Below are 20679 nucleotides of genomic sequence, written 5' to 3'. Positions count from 1 at the left end.
CTGGGCCTATAGGAGACGTTTCTGAGTTTATCAGTCTGACAGCCTGGGGGAGAAAGCTGTTGCAGAACCTGGAGGTTTTGCAACGAATGCTACGGAAATCTGACCACAAACCACAAAGAAAGTTGCATTTGTTTTTATACTTCATTTACTCAGTTAAATATTCAGTTTTTCATTTCTCTCAACGTGAAAGTTCTCATTTGTGATTAAATATTGAAGGGCCTCTAACATGTGCTTTTCCAGTGTTCTACAGAGTAATTATACAGTTGGTAAAGCACCCTATATAAGGACATGTGGCTTTCAGGGGAACAAATCAAACCTTTGAACACAGTAACATGAGGAGATGACTTTAAAAACAGCCTTTGTGAGTGAGCCCCTACCAAACAGAATCAGGGTTTTTTTGACAAACTACAAAAGCAGAAAAAGACTTAAGCCATTTTGTTTTAAAAATGTGAAAACCCCAAAGGATATGATCTCTATGTACATACCAATTCAGAACTTTTAAAAGTAAAAAATGGTTTCACCACTAAGCATCTATTTAATGAGCTGTAGTCTCTCTTCCTGTCCAGTAGGTGGCCACATTGGCGCTTTACGGTCGGCACATATGCACAAAGAAGAAGAAGAAGAATGCTAGGCTAGCTACTTTTGTGTAGTCTTGTAAATATGAGATTAAATGTATTTGTCGGCATATGTAGGCACCAGAATATTTTCGGACAGAGCGGCAGCGCTGTTTATGAAATGTAAAAGAGACACCTGCGAGGAAAATGAATCCAGTGGCTGCATTTTCTTTTAGCGTATAGCTTACTGAAACAGGCTAAAAATATAGCTAGCTAGCCACATATAGCAAGCTAGCAACCTCACCGTCGGAATAACGTTCACAAATTTTCACCACAGGACGAGTCCGTAGGCGACTGTTTGCACTGTTAAGAGACAAAGGTAAGGCTTTAGAAGCTCCTCTGTTGTAGCCTCACCACGTCCCATTCATCGTTGCTAAAGAAGGGACACAACACATTGCATTCAGTACAAGTTTAAATTGCACAAAAACCCAAGTACTGCAACTATCTCATTTTTTATTCTATTTTAAAAAGTGGAATAATAGCTTGGACATGCCTTAGAGAGAAGAAACGTGTTAACCCTTCACCAACGGTGGTTTAAAAACACTTGTAGGTGTTGTGGGGGATTTGTAGAGTCCTCAAAGGCTTTACTTAATGTCTAAATTGGAGAAAAAAGTTTATTAAGCAATTTATTATAACTACTACTACTACTACTTTTTTGTTGTAATTATGGAATTAGTGTTATTATTTCTACCCAGAGGTCTGTACTTTGAAGCATCAGTGTCCTGTTTTAACCTGATAGGTAACCATGGCAACTTAAATCCCTTCATCTGATTCCTGCTCACTTTCTTCATACACTAACAATCTTGAGCCCTTTCCAGACAGGACGTGGAACATTGCAGACTTTATCAACCCATTAAAGCGACTACATTTCAGTCATTCAGACATGGTTTAGTTTTCCTGTGCTGATTCTCACAGAGATGCTCCCCAAGAGAGCCTCAATACGACTCATTCACTGGAGATTAGACAATCGCCAAGTGATGTTTAACGCATAATACTGCAATAACACACTAAATTTAAACTAACAGCCTGTTAAAGTGACCAAATAAGTTGATTTGACCAAAGTCTAAAGTGATGTCCTGCATAACGGGACAGTGTCGGACCTAAATGTACTTCTTTAATATTGTGTTTATTATGCAGGTGCTAGAAATTAGAGGCTGCATTGATTGGTAAAATGAATTTATAACACGTCGTAGCAGGACTCCTGTCTGGCGTAGTTTGCAGAATCAACGCTTTTTACCGTAATTTCATTTTTATAATATTCCTCATAACTCTCCAACCTGTTCCTCTGACTGAATCCCATTTGCTTCTTAACTGATGATGCCGTGATGTGTTCCAATGTTGATCGTTCTTATCGTGTTATTCACACCAGGTGTCCACTCACTGCTGTCGTATCATCCTTTGTGCAGCTCCGTCTGTCCACCATGGCTTCGTCAGAGGTCACCATGCAGGAAATGAGTGAGGTTGTGATCGTCACCATACCAGAGTCAGTGAGTGAGGACCTGCCCTCTGTGGTGGAGGAGGACAAAGCGGTGCTGGTGACCGCAGAGCTCACCTCTCAACCAGGGTAACTCATACACACCGCACACACGGCTTTGTGATAATCAGCGGCGATACATTAAGCAGAATAGCCAGCTTCTCAGGGATTGTTCAGTTGTTTAAAAATGCAGAATGGCTACAAAAAGTCTACAAACAACCTCAAAAAGATTAAAAATGACAACACTAGAGGTGCTTAAAGACTACAGCGAGTTGCAAAAAAGGCATAAAGAAAGTCAAAGAGATGCTACATGACCACAAAGACACTCAAAATGAAATAAAAAGATGCAAAATCCCACATGTATGTGCACAGGGCGGCTCGGTGGTGAATTGGCTAGCACTGTTGCCTCACAGCTGGAGGTCCTGGGTTGAAATCCTCAGGTCCTCCAGCTTCCTCCCACAGTCTATGCATGCTGGGTTAATTTATAATTCTAAATTGTCAGTGTGTGGTTGTCTCTCCCTGTGTTGGTCCTGGGATGGACTGGCCGTCTGTCCAGGGCGTCCCCCATCGTTCACCTCCTGGGATAAGCTCCTCTACAACCCTCTACACAATAATTTTACTTTGATTGTGCACATTCTGTTCACAAATGTTCTTGTTTTATATTATCTGCCCATGCCTAAACCATAAATAAACAACATAAATACACAATCTACCAGTTTCAGTCGCTTTACACCAATAAGTAATGAGTAAAACAAATAAAAAATCAAGCCATAACAAGTACAGAGAGATGCAAAATGACCCAAAGAGATGCAAAACAAGTACAGAGTTTGCTGAATTGATGCCATGTGGTCTTCCAGGGAGGATGTCCTCACAGTAGCACCAGTGGAAGCAGAAGCTGAAGCCAGCAGAGCAGATTCACTGTCAAAGGAAGAGGCAGTCATCGGTAATGTGACCCGCAGGACTTTCATGCGCTTCAGTAGATGTGCAGACAGATTTCTTTTGTTGCCATTTCCTTTTTGTCACGATCACACCCACACCGTTGCTCCAGTCTTATTGAATTCTGTGCGACAGAGTTTATCTGTGGTGTTTGTTTATTAAGAGTTGTATTCAGTGACATAAAGCTATATATGTTTCAGTCAGCACAGTCGCTCCTGTCTCTATAATTCAGATTACATTTTATAATGTTGTAAATGTCAAATGGGTGGATGCAACGACCACCTGGTCCCCAGACTTTTATTTTCATGCCATTCCCTTGCTCTCTTTCTTCACATTTCCTGTCCTGTAAAAATATCTTGGCAATACTTTTTCCGTCTTTTGATGGCCACAGAAAGTTATCTGCATCTTTATCTCTGCAGTAAAGTTAACAGAGGAGGTGGACGTGGAAGCAGACGTCTTCTACCCCATCACCTGTGGAGATGCCAAAGCCACTCTGGTTTGGAAGAAGTTCGTCTGCCCTGGGATCAATGTGAAGTGCGTCCAGGTACGTCGCAGCTCAGCTTGTGTAGAATCTGAACGTTTAGGATGAAGTGGATCAGCAACGGCTCACCGCTTGTTCCCTTCTTTTCTCTTTGGTCAGTTCAACGAGCAGCTCATCAGTCCAAAGGAGTTTGTGTGTTTAGCAGGAAAGTCCACCCTGAAGGACTGGAAGAGAGCCATCCGCCTCAACGGCACCATGCTCAGGTCTGCTGTCAAAGAAGTGTGACTTTTACCAGGAAACCTTTTTATGGCTGCATTTTGTAGGCTTGATTATGTTGCAGGAATTTGATAGGCTGTCAAAAATAATGCAGACAGTTATTTATACATGAATTATTGTGATTAAGTACCGCATTGATAATTTAGCTCTGAAGCGAATGCTAATATTTATGCTTATGCTAATGCTAATGCGGTCTACATTTTGCTAACATCAGCCACAATAAGCTACATGAAGAAGAGTTTTGGAGTAAAACATCAGCAAAACAGCCGTTGTGTATTTCACTTTTTGTCGATCCACTAGAAACGTATCAGACGGTAAAAAGCTGGTTAGATGGCTGTAACTGGAGGAAACACGTCAGCACCGATCCAACCCACTCCCGTCACGTTTTTTCTCACTGAACCCTTATTTTCCACTGCAGTAAAAAAGTCCTGCACATCTAATTTAAACAGCACAAACCACGACTAGAAGAAGGCAAAACTCAGAAATGTTCTTGTATGAATTATAGCAACATTCTAATGCCATACATCAGGGGTGTCCAATCCTGGTCCTGGAGGGCCACAGTCCTGCATGTTTTAGACGTTTCCCTTCTTCCATCACACCTGATTCAAATCATCAGCTCATCATCAAGCTCTGCAGAAGCCTGATAACGATCCTGATCATTTGAATCAGGTGTGTTGGAAGAAGGACACATCTAAAATATGCAGGACTGTGGCCCTCCAGGACCAGGATTGGACACCCCTGCCATAAATCTTTTTAAAAAAAAAGAAGTAAAGGTCTAATTATTGATTACTTTATTTACAAAAATGGAAATGGGGATTCAGCAAGTACAACGTGTGCTCACTGGTGTTACTGAAAAATAAACAGTGACTTTCTGTAGTGAAGTAAATCTGTGCAAACACAACTTGAATTTCAGACAGACTGGCAGGGTGTTCTGTTTTTTACAGGATCTAGTCCACACTGTTTGTTTTTGGTACATTTTTTAATGAGGCGTGCAGAATGAAGTGATTTTCCAGAAATGCCGCAATTTTAAGCCGAGATTTGTTTAAATTTCTTCATGAAATTGAGAGTCAGGACTGTCAGGAAGCTGAAAACCTGCTGATTCCTCCTGTGCTCTGATAAATGATGTGGATGCATTTTGTAATTTCAGTCAATCTATACTTTCATGAACAAACAAGATTCATTCCTTTCAGTGGTTTGTGTGCAGTTTCACAGATTTGCCATCAGATGGCGCTGTTCACTCAGTCATGACGGTCAGTAAATGCCAAACAACTTTCATCGCATCTCATTTCACAGGAAGATCATGGACTCGGGTGAACTGGACTTCTACCAGCACGCAAAGGTCTGTTCCAACACCTGCCGCAGCACCAAGATAGACCTGGTGGGAACCAAAGTGTCCATCTGCAGCGATCAGTCGGCCGATCTGGTTCCTGCCACCCCTTCATCAGCTGATTGTAAGTTCTAGTTCGGGCCTCATTCTGATCTCAAAGCTGAATCTGTTACAGGATGCGTTCATATTTAAATTACATGTGATGTGGTTGAATGCTCACAAAATGCTCGTGTCTAATACTTTGCCATTACTAAGTGCCTCAAGTTTCGGGCCTGTAGACGACAACAGACACATTTTATATTCCCTCCTAAATCCCATGCATGAGCGGTGTGATATCAGTATCTGTAGGAAAGAACAACTCATAGCTCAAGTGTCAGTAATTTCAGCTGATGTCAGTAACGTCTCATTAGACATCGATGCACCTTTGAGGACTGACAAATGCTGGATAAGTGTTAACGGGACTATTTTAGGCTGATAACGAAATGGTAAAATTAGTAAAGACACACTGAAGAAACGATTCCACTGCTTTGTCTTGCAGTGAACGGAGCAGCGACCTTGTTTCCGGAGGTGACGGAGGAGGCTTCGGAGTGGGTCACGGCCATCGGAGGTGATCAGCAGCCTGCACTCACACATTCAACGTCAGCGTGGTCAAACCGTGACCGAGTGGATTGTTGTAAATGATTGTTTTTTTATATTTGGATGTGTGAAACCAGAGGACTCGGTGGCGTTCTGGCAATCGGTGAAGGAGGCGGGGCTAATGGAAGAAGTCGTGAAGGACTTCCAGAAGGAGCTGCAGGAGGTGCTGAAGGGGCTGCAGGAGAGAGTGAGTGATCCACCGCTGCAGGTCCAAGGTGAGAACCACACAGAGGTGCTCAGGTTCCATCACACAGAGATGAACAGATGTGTAAAATACACATCAGCCACCAACAGTCAGGACAGGACTGTGTGTTGTCCTGCTGGCAGCACTGGAGATGCACTGGTGTGTAAAATCTCTGGCCTTTTAATATTTAATATGGCTCTGTTTCTCTGAACATGGAACATTCTTGTATTTTTCAGATGCTGTTTTGCTCAACAACATCGTGCAGAACTTTGGAATGCTGGACCTGGTGAAGAAGGTTCTGGCCAGTCACAAGTGCCAGATGGACCGCTACAGAGAGCAGTACACTCGCAGCCTTGCCAGTCAGTACAAGAATCCTGAACAGTGTTTTCATTAGAGATCCTGTACTCAGGACGACTTGTTGTTTTTTTGAGGCTACAGACGTTTGTGTAGCTCTACAGGAAGTGTTTGAATGAAACTCCTGTCGTCTCCTTCTGCAGCTCTGGAGCAGCAGTGTGACGAGCACAGGAAGCGAGCCAAGGAGCTGAAGAGCAAATCGCAGCACCTCAACAACGTCCTGATGACCCTGACCCCGGTCCCTGCCCCCACCGCACCCAAGCGTCCCCGGCTCACCCGCGCCGTCTCCGGCCCCGCCACGGTCAACGCCGCGCCCACGCAGATCACGCTGCCTCTCAACCAGCTGACCAGCTTGCCGCTGAGCAAGGTGCTGACTGTGGCTGGAGCCCAAGCAGGCACCAACCTGGGCGGCTACACCCTCCTGACCTCCCCGGTCTGTGGGTCGGAGCTGACAGCGGACGCCTCCAACCTGACCGTGCTGTCCACGGCAGCGGGTCAGGACAGCGCAGTGGGGGCCGGCGGCTCGGCGGCCTCCACGGCCTTCGTGAAGGTGGTCGGCCCTCAGTTCCAGCTGGTGACGCTGCCGGCCACGCTGCAGACGCTGGCACAGGGCACCGCCGTCCAGCAGCAGGTCAGCAGCATCAGCGTGGTGGAGGCCACGCAAGCGGATTCACAGGAGAGAAGCCAGACTGACGGCGAGGACGAAGGTCAGGGAGAGCAGATGAAAGAGGACGACGGGGAGCAGCAGGCCGAGCAGCAGTGAGACTGAGGACAGCTGCTCCGTCCCCCAGCTGCCCCTCTTGATTGGCTTCACGTTAGACTGGGCTGAATGTGCACTTCCTGTGATGGCTGAGGGTCTGTGCACACTTACAGCTTCATGCACTGTGTTTATTTGTTTTTTTATGGACAGTTGAGCCTTCCACGTAGATGTCGGTCAATTCAGAAGGCGTCAGAAACGTAGTGATTGTACAGGAAACATGTTTTTGTAACTGATATGTTCATTACAGCTGATTTGGTCTCTGGAGCTGTGAGCAGCAAAGGAGCCGGAGTTTGGTTCCTCAGTTTTGAAAGAACAAGATGCGCATTATTACAAATTGTAAATATGAATGTCTGTGTAGTTGATGTGAATGTGGAGATAAACGGAGACCAGGACTCTTGTGTTCTTTTTAAAGCTCGCTTAAAGATTCTACATTTGACGTAAAACGATGTCTTGAGGTGGAGTTCAGCAGCTCAGCTGTCATCAGCTCATAGATTTCTAAATTCACGTTCTCCAGCTGCGACAGCGGAAGAATTTGGAGACTAAATAGGAACAACTGATCCACAAGGTAGCGCAAGAGGAGTAGCTTAGTGTTGAGTGGCTGCTGGGTGATCAGATTCATGTGTGTGTGTTTGAACAGTCACTTGACCAACAGGGCAAAATGGGTGTTTTCATACTTGTCAAGTCCACTTTATTTATTTCAATTATTCTTACTGTGAAAACATTTAAATGCTGAATGGCATGTCTTACCATAGTTGGACAGCTCCAGGCAGCCATATTCCATTTTTTTTGTTAGTTTGCAGTAAAGTTTAGTCACAACAGAGAAAATGTGACCAAAGTAGTTCATCATGGACGTTATGATTTCACTAAATATCCACTCTACAGTCAACTGTCAGTTTATTTAATTTAATTGAAACACACTTGAGATTTTATTATATTATGTAAGATGTATTGAGGCTAAGTTGAAGCTTACTTGATATTTAATAACAGCCTCTTTAGGTCCAGTCGGTCCACAAGTAATAACATAAATACAACTACCAAAAAGAAAGAAAGAAAGAAAGAAATGGAGTTTAATAGACTGAACAGAACTGAGGCTGAAAAATGACCATTCCTGTTAAACTCGGACAATCAAGACGGTGGATTTCTTCATGGTTTTATTAAACAAGCATCATTTTATTGGATGACAGATGATGCAAATAATACAGAAATGAGATTTACACAGAGGACGAGCCAGCAGGACGTAAGCACGGGAGGCAGGCATATGACGCTTCTGGGATGAACTGGCATTTCAAGTACACCTGCCCGAGTTCCCTTTAGTTTTGTTTTTTTATTATTTTTCTTTCTTTCTTTCTTTTTCAGCGGGGTTCACCTATAAGCTCGTGTCATCGTAGGAGTCATAGGGCTCCTCCACTGAGCGCACAGAGATTTTGAAGTGGCGGCGCAGAAAGCCTCCGTATCTCTTGTCCCACTTGAGGTTGTTCAACTTGGGCCGGACCCTCCTCATGAAGCCCCCGTAGCGCTTCTGCAGCTCCTCGGCGTCCTGGCTCTGCTGCTCCGCCGAGCTACTCCTCTTTGACTTGGGGCCGAATTTGCGTAAAAAGCCGCCGTAGCGTTTCGCGTATCGGATCTGATCTTCCGGAGCGTCGCCTGCGTCCTCCTCCGACGCGCCCGCTTCTCTCTCCTCCATCCTCTTCAGCAACTCCTCGTATTTCTTAGGCAGCGTTCTGGCTTTCAAGATGTAGTTGTTGTCGCGCCACGGAGAGGTAAATATCTTGTTCTTGTTCTTGTCGATCCTCTTGATGAAGCCGCCGTAACGTTTGACCAGGTCCGCCTGCTGCCGCTCCTCCTCCTCCGCAGCTTCGTCCTGGCTGAAGTCCGCCAGCCGCGGAGCCTGGCTGCAGCTCTCCAGCTGGCCGTCACACTCCGCACTGCACGTCTGCAGGACACAAGACAAGAGAAACCAACCGGCATCTGTCACACAGTGAGCTGCACACGTTTTTATTTTTTGCTTGCTGATATATTTGCAAAGGCTCAACATTTACGCACCAACTATCTGTAGTTTTTAGACACCCATTCCAGATGTTCCATATTCAGTTTTCTTAATTTCATGCTTCATATAATCAGTATTTTTAACTTCTCTTCAAAAAGTTGTCATTGAAAGACCTAATTAATGCATTTTGTAGTTTCCAGGAGCAAATAAAAGCCCATTTTTTTGGCTTCTGTTGTCTAAGTTTAATGCGTAAAAAGCCAAAAAAAAAATGTTCGAAAACGCAGTAAAAACACGCCGGTCGTTGCTGTCTGTAAAATAAAAGTTGGTCTTACCAGGGTGCTGAGCGCGGCGGCGGGGCTGAGGATCTGATCCACGCATTTCTGACAGTGTGAAGAGCAATCTGTGTGGATGGAGGGCGGCAGGCTCAGCATCAGCACCAGGACATACCACTCCATTCTTCACCAGATCCCTGACACACAAATTAAAAAAAAAAAAAAAAAAAACACAGACAGGTTCAGTTTGAAAATTTGCAGGTTCTAGAAATTCATCAAATACATTCATCTGTCCCAGTGATTAAAACAACAAAACCTTTCAAATGTAGTGTTTCAATAATGATGAATTAAAACCACCTATTTGCACTGGTTGCACTTTAGAATCATCACTGCAATCACATTGTCAATGCCAAAAGCTTTACAATAATGCACTTTAACACTACTGTCCTGTCATTTTAGGCTTCTTTATTTAAATTGCTGTAGTTTTTCTCACCCTGTTCCTATTTGGTTAAGAAAGATCAGCAAAGTAAGAATTTCCGTCGTAACTGCTTAAATCATCATGTGGACCTGTGCGTAATTGCGCACTGGCGCCAAGTCCGTCTTTTATCACTTTGTTAACAGACGAGCACGAAATGTGTTGCAAGTTAAAAGTCTTAAGATGATAATAAAGTACAGAGTGTAGAGTCGGTACCTCAGGAGTTGGACAGATAGTTCCAGCCGCGTTAGGACTCGTAGAGGCGCATCCACCATTTACCAAACTTGCTGTCCGCACTCTTAACACTTGTTTCCCCCTGCGCAGCACGCCGCCTTTCTTTTTATCACCGCAGTCTGGGCTGTGTCATCGGAGCGGCTTCTGTTGAACGCACCAATGGGAGGGAAATATACTGCGTAAACAGTCCCACCACCTCCCCGCCTCGGGAGTTTTTCAACTACGCCCACACACACAGAGAGAGAAGGTATGGAAACAGCGGCGCGTTCATCCCATCAGCACATCATCATCATCACTCCATCTCTGGGGTACCTGCTGAAAAATATTGGGCTGAAAAATCACACTGACATCAACGAGTCAAGCTTTTTCTCCTTTTTAAATCCCCCGGTGAGACTGAAAGAATGTAAGTACAGTTAACCTATAAGAGGGAACGCACAGCTGAACGGAACCAGAGGTAATCTGCTGGAGGTAAGGCTGATGAGAGCCCAGACCCAAAACAGCTCTGGACTATGAAAGCAGAAAAACGTTTGAAAGGCTCTGCAGTGTGGAGGATCAGTCTGTCACTTCACCACCAGTGTTGGTGAAGCTCGACTACCGGCTTTAAAAGAGGTGTAAAACTACACAAGCTGCTCAGCAACTATTTCACATCAAATGCCACAGGAAACATGTATAAGTCAAAGGTTCAGAAGGGATGTGTTCGTGTACTATGAGGTTATGGTGCCCTCAATTAAAGTCCACTGCTGGATCCTCTCCTGAATCAGATGAGGAGCTGGTGCACATGCAGATAAAAAGCAGCATGATTTCATAGGACAACTATCCAATTATCTTCACTGTCAACACTTCTGTTATTTTTCAGTCGTTAAATGCTGGATCGGTGGATAAAACACATTCTAATATTCCACCTTCCTGTCTTAAAAAAGAACTATAAAACAAAAAACAGCAGATATTCCCATTTGAGGAGCTGCTACTAGAAACTTTTGCCAACCTGTTTGATCCCAAAGAGCTTCTATAGGCAAGATTTCTGTTTGTTGATTTTGCAAAATTCCCAAAAATTTTAAAAGGAGGTCAAATAATATTTTACAAGCATTCGACTTTTCTTCTCATTAAACGGAATTATATGTAGCATCACGTCTCATTGGTCACATTGAAGATGAAGCCAGATAGTTCCCCAACATTGTCTGATGGCAAAATAAACAGAAACCATATGCTATAGCTCAAGGTAATTCTCAAGGTTTCCAGCAAACGGTGACAACAACACAGTCCCTGAGTTTTTCAGGATCTAACATGATAGCGTCCACATCATCCCCACCTTTCAGCAAAATGTACATCTCCTGTATGTCGTCGTTGTTGTTCATGCGACCCAGGTAAGCGTCTCCAGCTTGCTTTGTGTGTGACGAACCGTGCACTGCGTTGAACAGTGGGAGGAAATGGCGAAATGGTTCAGGCATGACAATTCAAGCTCATCCCATTTCAAGGCTGAAGCACTCATCGGCTAACCAAGGTTGCTCTTTAGATCGTCTTAGTGTTTCTTTAATGGGGAATTGAGGAGAGGCCTTGGGCATACAACTGAACAAAGCAACAACACACCAGTAAAGGCCACAGGCACAAATGTGTTTTAATTGTGGTATCGTACCGAGTCTTTTACTCGGCCTGAAGGTAATATTTCTCCTTCCCAAATAATAGGAATGTCTTGGTTTGCTAATATGTCTCATTATGGAGAGTGGATGTTTGACTACATCACACCTGTTAACATTCAATTCAGAAAAATCTGTAAAGATTAAAATGAATATCTGTAACAACCATGATCACCATGTTCAACATCTCATTACATAACTTACTACTCTAGGACGGCGTTATGTACCTTTACAGTGTAAAAGATGATGGTCTGCAATACTTAGGGAGGGATTTAGGTCAAACTGATCCTGTGAAATCAAATGTTTTTGGCGATGGCCTGTCCTTTCCTGCACCACCAATTTCCAACTGTATTAAGACACACTGGGATGCAATGCATAGACATTGATGGAACTCACTAAAGTGATGCTCCACCGTCTGGTTCTTTGGTACGCCTCTAAAAATGGCAACTTTGTGCTGAAGCGAAAACTTGAGAATGGCTCTTGGTGTGTTTGGTGACCTCTAGACCTTTTCCTTCTTTCATAACCCCAGTATACCTGTTTAACTTCAGTGTACAGGACCAAGAGGTGCTTCCACAAAATCATAAACAGTGTTAAGAGCAAAAGAACGTCAATGACAACATGGGGATAACAGTCCACGCTTCAGATATGCTAACTCGTTATCTGAAACATTCAGGTGTGTTATACTCGTGGTGACTAAGATAGTCTGGATCCTTTGGCCTCAAGGAGAGATGACCACTTGTTAGATTTTGTTCACTTTCAGACTTGTCGTCTTCAGCCCCAACTGATACGACTCAGATAGCATCACTCGATCGCATTATACAGACTTCGCACAATGTTGTAACGTTCAAGTAGGGAAATAACAAATAACCTGGAAGCAATACATGTATTTAGACCAAAATGCCAAAAACTAACAGGCACTAAAAGTTGTCTATCACACTGAACCAGCAACTCTTGCCAAAGTCTACTGGCAGACAGATAGAGTAGCCACAAGCTAACAGGCTAACAGGCACCAAGGAGTCTACTGTGACTCTGGTACACCAACAGATCTGATGATGTCTGTTCAATATTCTTCAGTGAATTGTCTGCAGATCATGTACAGGATGTGTGCATCAACTACATCAACACAACTTTCCTGTCGATGAAACTGGAAGGTCTGGACGGGTCACGCCTTGATTTTCTCAACTTTTGCTCCTTTATAATCTGGAGAGTCAGTGTTGTTTCCTGAGGCGCACAATGCCTGCTGCACAAAAATAATTTATAGCATCACAGGGAAATGTAAGAACATTAATTTACAGTTGATGCAGAAAGTTTTCAGACCTTTTCAAGTTTTCCACATTTATTAGGCTTCAGGCTCGTCTCAGAATGAATTCATGTTTTTTTCTGTCATCTTTCTGCACACAGCAAAACAATAACAGGTGTTTGGAGTGTTTTGTAAAAACTGGAATATCCCATTCACACAAGTATTCAAACCCTTTGTTATGACACTGAGAATGTATCTCGGAGACATCCTACAACTATCGATGGTTCTTGGGATTCTTGAACAACATTAACTCTGTTAAATTCAGGTCATGGCTACGCTAATAACTATCTGTTCCAAACAGGGAACATCTACGGTTTTCGTTGAAAGAAACCTGACAGACAAAAGTCTGTAAATACTGCAGCTCCAGGAAGGCTTTGTCCCTTGTGGGAAACTTGCTGAAAATACAAATTGTGTTTTTCTTGGGATGATGGTCTCTGAAGGAAATTCTACTTTAGAACTGGCAATTGACCAAAAAGTAGTTTGGACTCAGCAGCCAGTTTTGTTTTTGTTTAATGGAAAAATCTGCATAGTGGAAACCAGTATGTATCAGTCACCACACACTTGGAGTAAGAAACATGCTTGGAGTTGTCATGGTTGAGTTTCGATCTGTTCTGTCAGTGTCTGACACCAGCAGGTTTTCAAGGGCGACAGCAGGTTCTATTTTGGTGACGCCATTTAGACGCAGTTGTATGCGATGTGACTAATCACTTCCTGGCTCTTGTGTAGATGATGCACACAGTTTGGGGATTCTAAGCCTGCGTTTGTGTGAAAGGTGGTAAGGTGTGTACACAAGTTCATTCTTTCTTTCACCTCTTTCCAAAATATTTCTTTGCACAGAGATGCTGTCGATCAGCTGACGGTCACAGCTGAACATTTAGCAGCTATAGAGCCAGACATCTTTAAGAAATGTCTCTTTTGGCTGGATGTGCAAATATTTCACCTTTTGTCACAGCACATATCTTACATTTTCTAGCTAGTGGTGTGGGATGTATACATTCTCACATGAGCTGTTCTCATGTTGGTACCAGGTTTGCTCTCCTGTGGGCACATCTGCAGCAAAGACTACAGAAGAAAGAAAATAAAAGCCTAACATGATAGTAATAATTAAAACATTATGTGATGGTTTGTTTTTGTCCTATTCTGGTCTTAGTAAGTACATTAGCTATCTGAATACCAACATATTTTGGAATAACAAGGAAAAGTCACCACTGTGCACCCAAAAACCTGCGCTGGTGTGTGTGTGTATATTTGAGTAGGATATGCATCGGTGTCTAAAAGAGAGGCAAAATGACTAACAGGGAATATAAAATGACAAGATAAATAACTATAAATGATCACAAAGCAATGAAAAACACCTACAAGGAGACACGAAATGACAATACAGAGACATAAAGTCCTGAAACAACATAAAATTACTTCAGAGATGACAAACAGCTACAGAAACCAAACAAGAGACGGTCACGGAAAACCGAAGCACAGACGAGGAACACGACAGACAAAAATGAGTTTCTGTGCAAAACCAGGAAACAGGCAGGACGTGCACGGGGTGAGGGGCGTAGAGGCAAACTAACGGGGTAAAAGAAGGGGGCAAAAGGGAAAGACTAAAACACTGATTACTTACTAGGTACAAAGAAATGTACCGAAGCACAACAGCTACTTCTGGGGACGACTGCTAAACAATTAAACTCGGACAAGAGCAAACTAATCATACACGGATTGACAATAATCATATAGACTAAATACAAAGCACAAGCAAGAGTATTAACAGAATATAACAAGGTTTGGAACAGTGAAGGGAAAAAGCTACAGACTATATTTACTCAGCTAGATACCAGAGAGGAAGCACGTAGCTGACCAAGATGATGGAAATAACAAGGCTACGTCGGATAGAAACACACAAAGGTTAACACTACCGAACCATGCTAATGTAGAAATAACAATAATTACAATACAGACTAAATTAAACTCTGCAAATGAAGACAGCACACGACAGGGAGACGAGGCTGCTCTACTCAGCTGACAGCTTGGTGTTGGGAGTGAAAATGATTGTGGAATCTGTGGGACTTGACAAATGGAGGTGAGCTCAAGATCCACGGAGAGGGTCTTGAGGTGGAAGGAAGTCCGTGCTGGTGTTGTGCACGTCAGATGGAATCCTTCATAGGAGATAAGATCGAGGCAGGAAGCCGTTCAGGGCACGAGGCAGAGGTTAGACTGTCGTCAGTACAAAAGTCCAGCGTCGAACTGAGCAAGAGTTTTACGGAGCGCGGTGATGACTGGCACCAGGTGAACCAGTCTCAGGGGCAGGTGTCCTCAATCGGAGGGCCGGACGGAGACAAAAGAAGACGGCAAAAACTCAATGCGACATGAAAGGGAGGGAAAACAACCAGAGAGACCACTAGATATAAAGACACAACATGACCACAAGGAGAGGCAACAGAGCGACAAAGAAACACTGACCAAAAGGGTTGCAAAGAAACACAAAACAACACTAAAGACCATCTTGCAATGGGATCACACCAGCCATGATGCTGCTCTCACACACACACACACACTCACACACTACTAATTACTCATGACATTGTTCTAAAATAGCATCTTACAGTAATATTTTCGAAACAGTGCCCTCTACGACTCACGCCGCTACTGTAAGAGACGACCAACAGAATGTCACTGTAGTTTCATGTACATTGATAATAACCAGGCATCTTTAACACAGGAGAGAATGAAGCGTTTTCATGTTTCTAAGGACTGCTGCATCAGTCAAGCCGAGCCTCATCGTATGTCATCATCAGTGTTACTCTTAGCAACATGCCCTCACCACTGCAGCCACTTGAGTTTTTTTTTTTTAAAGGCTGTGCTATTTTTGAGATGAACATGGCCTAAACGGCTGACCTTGACCACCAAGTGTGACTCAGGTTCAAAACAAACATTTGTTAGTCTGAGTTTTCTTGTCTTGTGTGTGATGAGTAGTCAGGAGATGGCGATCTTTAATCCGGAGGGCACGGAAAGACAGGGTTTAATAACGATCACTACAAGTAAGAAAGACGATCAAGAATTTGGCTTCGTCCTGTTTGACAGTTATCACAGTGCAGATGTTATTTGATTATGAATTTAAAGCTGCACTAATAAACATCATCTTTCCTCCAGAAGGCCTTTTCTTTGTCCGTGTGATCAGCTGCAACGTTCCCTTGAGCCTTAAGGTGTCGCTTCTGGAGGAACAATTGCCTTCCTGCTCGTGATAACATGAACCACACCCAACACCTGTGAGCAAGTATTTAACAGTAAATCTCCATTTTGGTGACTTTTGACTTTTCACCATCTTGACCGATCAGCCCCAGCAGCAGGTGGTAGCTTGTGTTTGTTTCCAGATCGTGGCAGTTAATACTTGTGGCTGCCTTGAAATGCCTCCAAGAGACTTTCCATGTTCAAGTCAGTATGTGTTTTTTCAGAGCTCCTCAGACTTTCCCATTGTAGCTTCATGGCTGAGTCTAACCAGTGTATCAAATAAACTGTATTTAAAGGAGAAGTTAAAAAGTCATGCCGCAAAGGAAATGAATAAAAACACAGTTTTCTACATCATTAAAACTGATGATTCAGGTTGCTAATGTATTTTTTGGCCCAGCAGATTTTGTCATATTTCCAGAGAACCTATAATAAATCTATGAAAGAGTCAAAATGCATGATTGGTTTTGTGTGTTTTAGTGATTGTTTATTGTCAATATGTGAAATAACAAGGGGAATTCTTGGCATCTCAAGATCTGCCCTCCTCTGGTTCATGTCCTACCTCTTAGGGAGATACTTCAGAGTATCTTGGAGGGGATAAGTGTCCGAACCGCACAACCTATCCACAGGTGTCCCTCAAGGGTCAGTGCTCAGTCCCCTTCTCTTTTCGATAGACACAACCTCACTTAGCGCAATAATCCAGGCCCATGGTTTCTCATACCATTGCTATGCAGATGACACCCTGCTCTTCCTGTTGCTCCCCCCCGGACCACCACACAGTCTCTGCCCGGATCTCATCATGCTTTGCAGATATCTCGGCATGGATGACTTCAACTCAACCTCTCCAAGACTGAGCTCCTTGTCATCCCTGCCAGTCCCTCTCTACAACAAGAAACCAACATCCAGCTTGAATCAACCCAACTAAAACCCACAAAGTCTGCCAGAAACTTGGGTGTAATGATTGATGACCAGCTGGCCTTCAAGGCTCGTGTGGCCGCTGTTGCTCTGTTGTGTCGATTCGCCCTGAACAACATCAGGAAGATCAGAGCGTTTCTGTCTGAACATGCAGCACAACTCCTGGTACGAGCTCTTGTGATATTATGCACTGACTACTGCAACTCCTTACTGGCAGGCCTCCACGGTCAAACCTCTGCAGATGATCCAGAATGCAGCAGCACATCTGGTTTTCAAACAGCCAAAAGCAGACAGACTGCAAAAAGAAAAAAAAAAAGTAAAAAAATGCTCTTACCTCCCACACTGCCTGCAAGCACCAAGGTCCTATCACACTTGAACTTGTTTTATGCCACTTACCCAGCTTGTTTTCTTCTGACTGGATTCTTGCTTGTGATGTATTTACTCTCAGATAAAAGCTAAACGGAATTGTAGAACTATTATGTACAGGGATCAAAAACAGGGTAACCAAAAAAAAAACCAGGAGAGTGAGTTCGGGAAGGTGAGCAGGCAAGCAAACCAAACGTGAAGCTAAGTGAACTACAGGAATGGAAAACTGAAAACCAGCAACACAAAACTCACAGGAGACAAATGCATGATGCTAACACATGGAGCTAAGAAACTAATGGGGGGACATGAGTAATTAATCACCAGCTGAGCTCGGAGACAGGATAAGAGACAACCAAAGCAAAGTACAACAAGGTAGGAGCTGCAAGAAAAATGTCAAGAACAATACAAGAACTAAAGGGTCAGCAACTGAAAACCGACGACAAACTCCAGGCGGATCAGATCAGAGGCACCCTGACGCCCTGAGACGTCCCAAAACAGATGAAAACCATCCAAACAAATCATCTTTGTCGGCTCAGGGTGTTATTTGTAATGGTTACTACGGCTCACATATCCCCAAGAAGTAAAAATAACTGGAAATATAGTGCAACATTGGGCATGTACTGACCAATGAGACATCCTTCCAGTTGTCACACCCACTCACACACACTCACATACAATCACCGTCTCGCACACTGGATTCAGTGATGTGTGCAGCCCCAGGTTTCATAAACGTTCCCCCCTCCTCTGTTTGAGCAGCCTTGTTTGCATTTACATTCCCTTGTAACCTGGAGACACCTGCATCTCGTACAGAACGCTAGGTTGCTACTCCCACATGTTACTGGGCTAACGTGCACACACACATATACGTTACACTATCAACCCTGGTGTTATCTTTCGTGTCATGGTTTAGAGCACAATTTGAAGATCGTAAACTTGTATCGTTTGTCTTGTGTTCAATGAGCACGAAATTATGAGCGCCCTCATTCTTTTTCCATTTCCGTGCTCCCGTTCAGCGACACTAGAAAGACACAATCGTCACGACAGAGCGGCTGACAAGGTACTCGGAAGGTAACTTGCAACTTCTCCTCAGGCTTTTCCATGCATCATCATCATCATCCTCATCATCCTCATCATCACACGCTAACACAGCTCCCCCCCATCACTCCCACTCACCGATTCCTTGGTGATGCCTCACACCTCCACCAATGAAAAAGATCTGCTATGAGACAAAAGTGAGGTTAGTGCACAAGCGACAACAACACCGCCAACCTGAGCTTTACATCGTATCTGGTGTGAAGGTAACCATAGCAGCAGTTAAGAAAAGCTGCCATCACCACCATAAATAAACCGTCTTGATAGGCAGAGAATCACTTCATACATTTTCACCTTACTGAGCGGAGACACAAAGTGAATCACAAGGTGGTGTTGGTGATGCTGATGAGCAGGGGGAAATCTCTAAATGTTTTTGTCAAACAAGAGTGTAACTTTCCCATTGACGTCACTGCCCACTTGTACGCAGCTAAAACACTGTTAAGAGCAGAGTTGGTGCTGTAGAGGCCGGCTGCGTGAATGCGGCAAAAATAATTCAGCCAAGTAGTGCCGAGCTCAAGTGAATGAAAGTGCAAATAAAAGACCGAAACACGCTGTGCTTCCAAGCAAGGCAGCCTTAAACATACCTGAATAGTTGTGCTGTCCAACAAATAAAACAGTGATGAGCCTTGATGCGGATTGAAACGATGTCGGTGGACCTTGACAGAATCCTTGCGTGTTTTACAGCTGCAATACAATATCACTTTATAAACAATATGCGTGCTCAGAGACATATTTTATTGAAGATATACTGCACTACAAATGAGATTTGAAAGCGCTGCCTTTAAAATAACTAGTAGAACAAAATATACTTTAGGTTGCCTCGCAAAATGAAAGGACTCAGTAAAATAATTCCATGCTGATGACTTTGCTGTCCTTGGAGCTTTGCTGTAAGGGACCTAAAATGTTTAGAATAATGAAGGTGTAGGTCCCTGAAAATCCATGTTCTTTCCTCTGTCTTCCAGCTGTTTCACACAGCTGTATGTGTTTATCCAAGAGCTGATCCTTGCTGACACTCGGCCAGAGGTGAGTGTACCTCGGACAGGGCTGATATGTAGAGAAGCACAGCCATTCAAACTGCATGTTTGTGGACATTCTCACAGACATAGAGAATATATGAGCGGGTTCAGTGCCAAAGTGGACCAAACCACATTTACTAGTTTTACAGAAAAATGGGCTCAAAATTTTGTTTTGCTAAAAACATCCTGGATGTTGGAGGAGTCATTATATGCATCCACTGTCCAGAGATAGAAACAGCTGCTTTGTGATGACTTATTTAAGTTTTAATTTCCCTTTGCTGAGTGCCAAAGCGTCTGTCTCTAAGTGTTAGATAGACTGGTGACCTGTCCAGGGTGTCCCCTGCCTTTGCCTTAAGTCAGCTGGGATAGGCTCCAGCCCCCCATGACCCTAGTGAGGATTAAGCGGTGTATAGATAACAGATGGATGGATGGATGGATGAGTGCCAAAGTGGGCCGTACCACTTTTTCTACTTTTTGAGAAACAAACTGATCCAAGGTTTGTCTTGATAAACAGCATGAAGAGTTTACATCATAAGGACCTAGAGATACTTCTGAGGATCATGGAGTAGAAATAGATGCTTGGTGGTGGTTCATTAAGTTTTTATTTTACCTCACCGTACCTACCAGTTGAGTTGTCATGGGACTTGACGTGCAACTATCTGCGATATAATGGTCAGCGAATCCTGTGGCTTGGTCCATTACCAGTGGGCTGTTGGTTGGACCACTTTGCCACGAACTAGTAGACCAGGGGTGTCCAATCCTGGTCCTCGAGGGCCACAGTCCTGCATGTTTTAGATGTTTCCCTTCTTCCAACACACCTGATACAAATGATCAGCTCATCATCAAGCTCTGCAGAAGCCTGATAACGATCCTGATCATGTGAATCAGGTGTGTTGGAAGAGGGAAACATCTAAAACATGCAGGACTGTGGCCCTCCAGGACCAGGATTGGACACCCCTGTAGTAGACCATAAAGACTTATAAAAAAAAACCCCCATTAAACTCAGCTTTGGATTTTTTGTAGTTTGGCCCACTTTGGCACTAAACCCCTCATATAGACTCCACACAGAAAGGACAACTGTGAGAAAATTCATACCTACAACTTTCTTTCTTCTTCTCTAAGCT

The 20679-nt window shown here is 43.6% G+C and overlaps 2 protein-coding genes across 2 annotated transcripts; one reads left to right on the top strand and one right to left on the bottom strand.

The window, feature by feature from the left end:
• Nucleotides 1-603: 603 nt before the first annotated feature.
• On the top strand, nucleotides 604-7434 carry gmeb2 (glucocorticoid modulatory element binding protein 2). Its single transcript, XM_008295730.1, has 10 exons — nucleotides 604-933; nucleotides 2021-2178; nucleotides 2946-3031; nucleotides 3444-3568; nucleotides 3665-3768; nucleotides 5075-5232; nucleotides 5647-5715; nucleotides 5822-5959; nucleotides 6165-6287; nucleotides 6426-7434. The coding sequence occupies exons 2-10, from the start codon at nucleotides 2036-2038 to the stop codon at nucleotides 7043-7045; spliced, it is 1566 nt and encodes a 521-aa protein (XP_008293952.1). The 5' UTR covers nucleotides 604-933; nucleotides 2021-2035; the 3' UTR covers nucleotides 7046-7434.
• Nucleotides 7435-8178: 744 nt separating this feature from the next.
• On the bottom strand, nucleotides 8179-10045 carry pdyn (prodynorphin). Its single transcript, XM_008295729.1, has 3 exons — nucleotides 9993-10045; nucleotides 9362-9498; nucleotides 8179-8975 (listed from the first exon to the last, which is right to left on the bottom strand). Exons 2-3 carry the CDS (start codon nucleotides 9482-9484, stop codon nucleotides 8409-8411), a joined length of 690 nt encoding a protein of 229 aa, XP_008293951.1. The 5' UTR covers nucleotides 9485-9498; nucleotides 9993-10045; the 3' UTR covers nucleotides 8179-8408.
• Between the last annotated feature and the right edge of the window lie 10634 nt (nucleotides 10046-20679).

Source organism: Stegastes partitus, unplaced genomic scaffold (assembly GCF_000690725.1).
Source record: "Stegastes partitus isolate 25-593 unplaced genomic scaffold, Stegastes_partitus-1.0.2 Scaffold1073, whole genome shotgun sequence".
Lineage (NCBI taxonomy): Eukaryota > Metazoa > Chordata > Actinopteri > Pomacentridae > Stegastes > Stegastes partitus.
Note: the sequence above shows the minus strand (reverse complement) of the source record. Positions and strands in the feature narration are given on the sequence as shown.

Coding starts and splice junctions, on each gene's coding strand:
- gmeb2 (XM_008295730.1), top strand. CDS start 2,036: ATGGCTTCGTCAGAGGTCACCATGCAGGAAATGAGTGAGGTTGTGATC. Junction 3,032..3,443: donor AAAGGAAGAGGCAGTCATCG/GTAATGTGACCC, acceptor TTATCTCTGCAG/TAAAGTTAACAGAGGAGGTG. Junction 6,288..6,425: donor GTACACTCGCAGCCTTGCCA/GTCAGTACAAGA, acceptor CTCCTTCTGCAG/CTCTGGAGCAGCAGTGTGAC.
- pdyn (XM_008295729.1), bottom strand. CDS start 9,484: ATGGAGTGGTATGTCCTGGTGCTGATGCTGAGCCTGCCGCCCTCCATC. Junction 8,976..9,361: donor CCGCCGCGCTCAGCACCCTG/GTAAGACCAACT, acceptor TGTGTCCTGCAG/ACGTGCAGTGCGGAGTGTGA.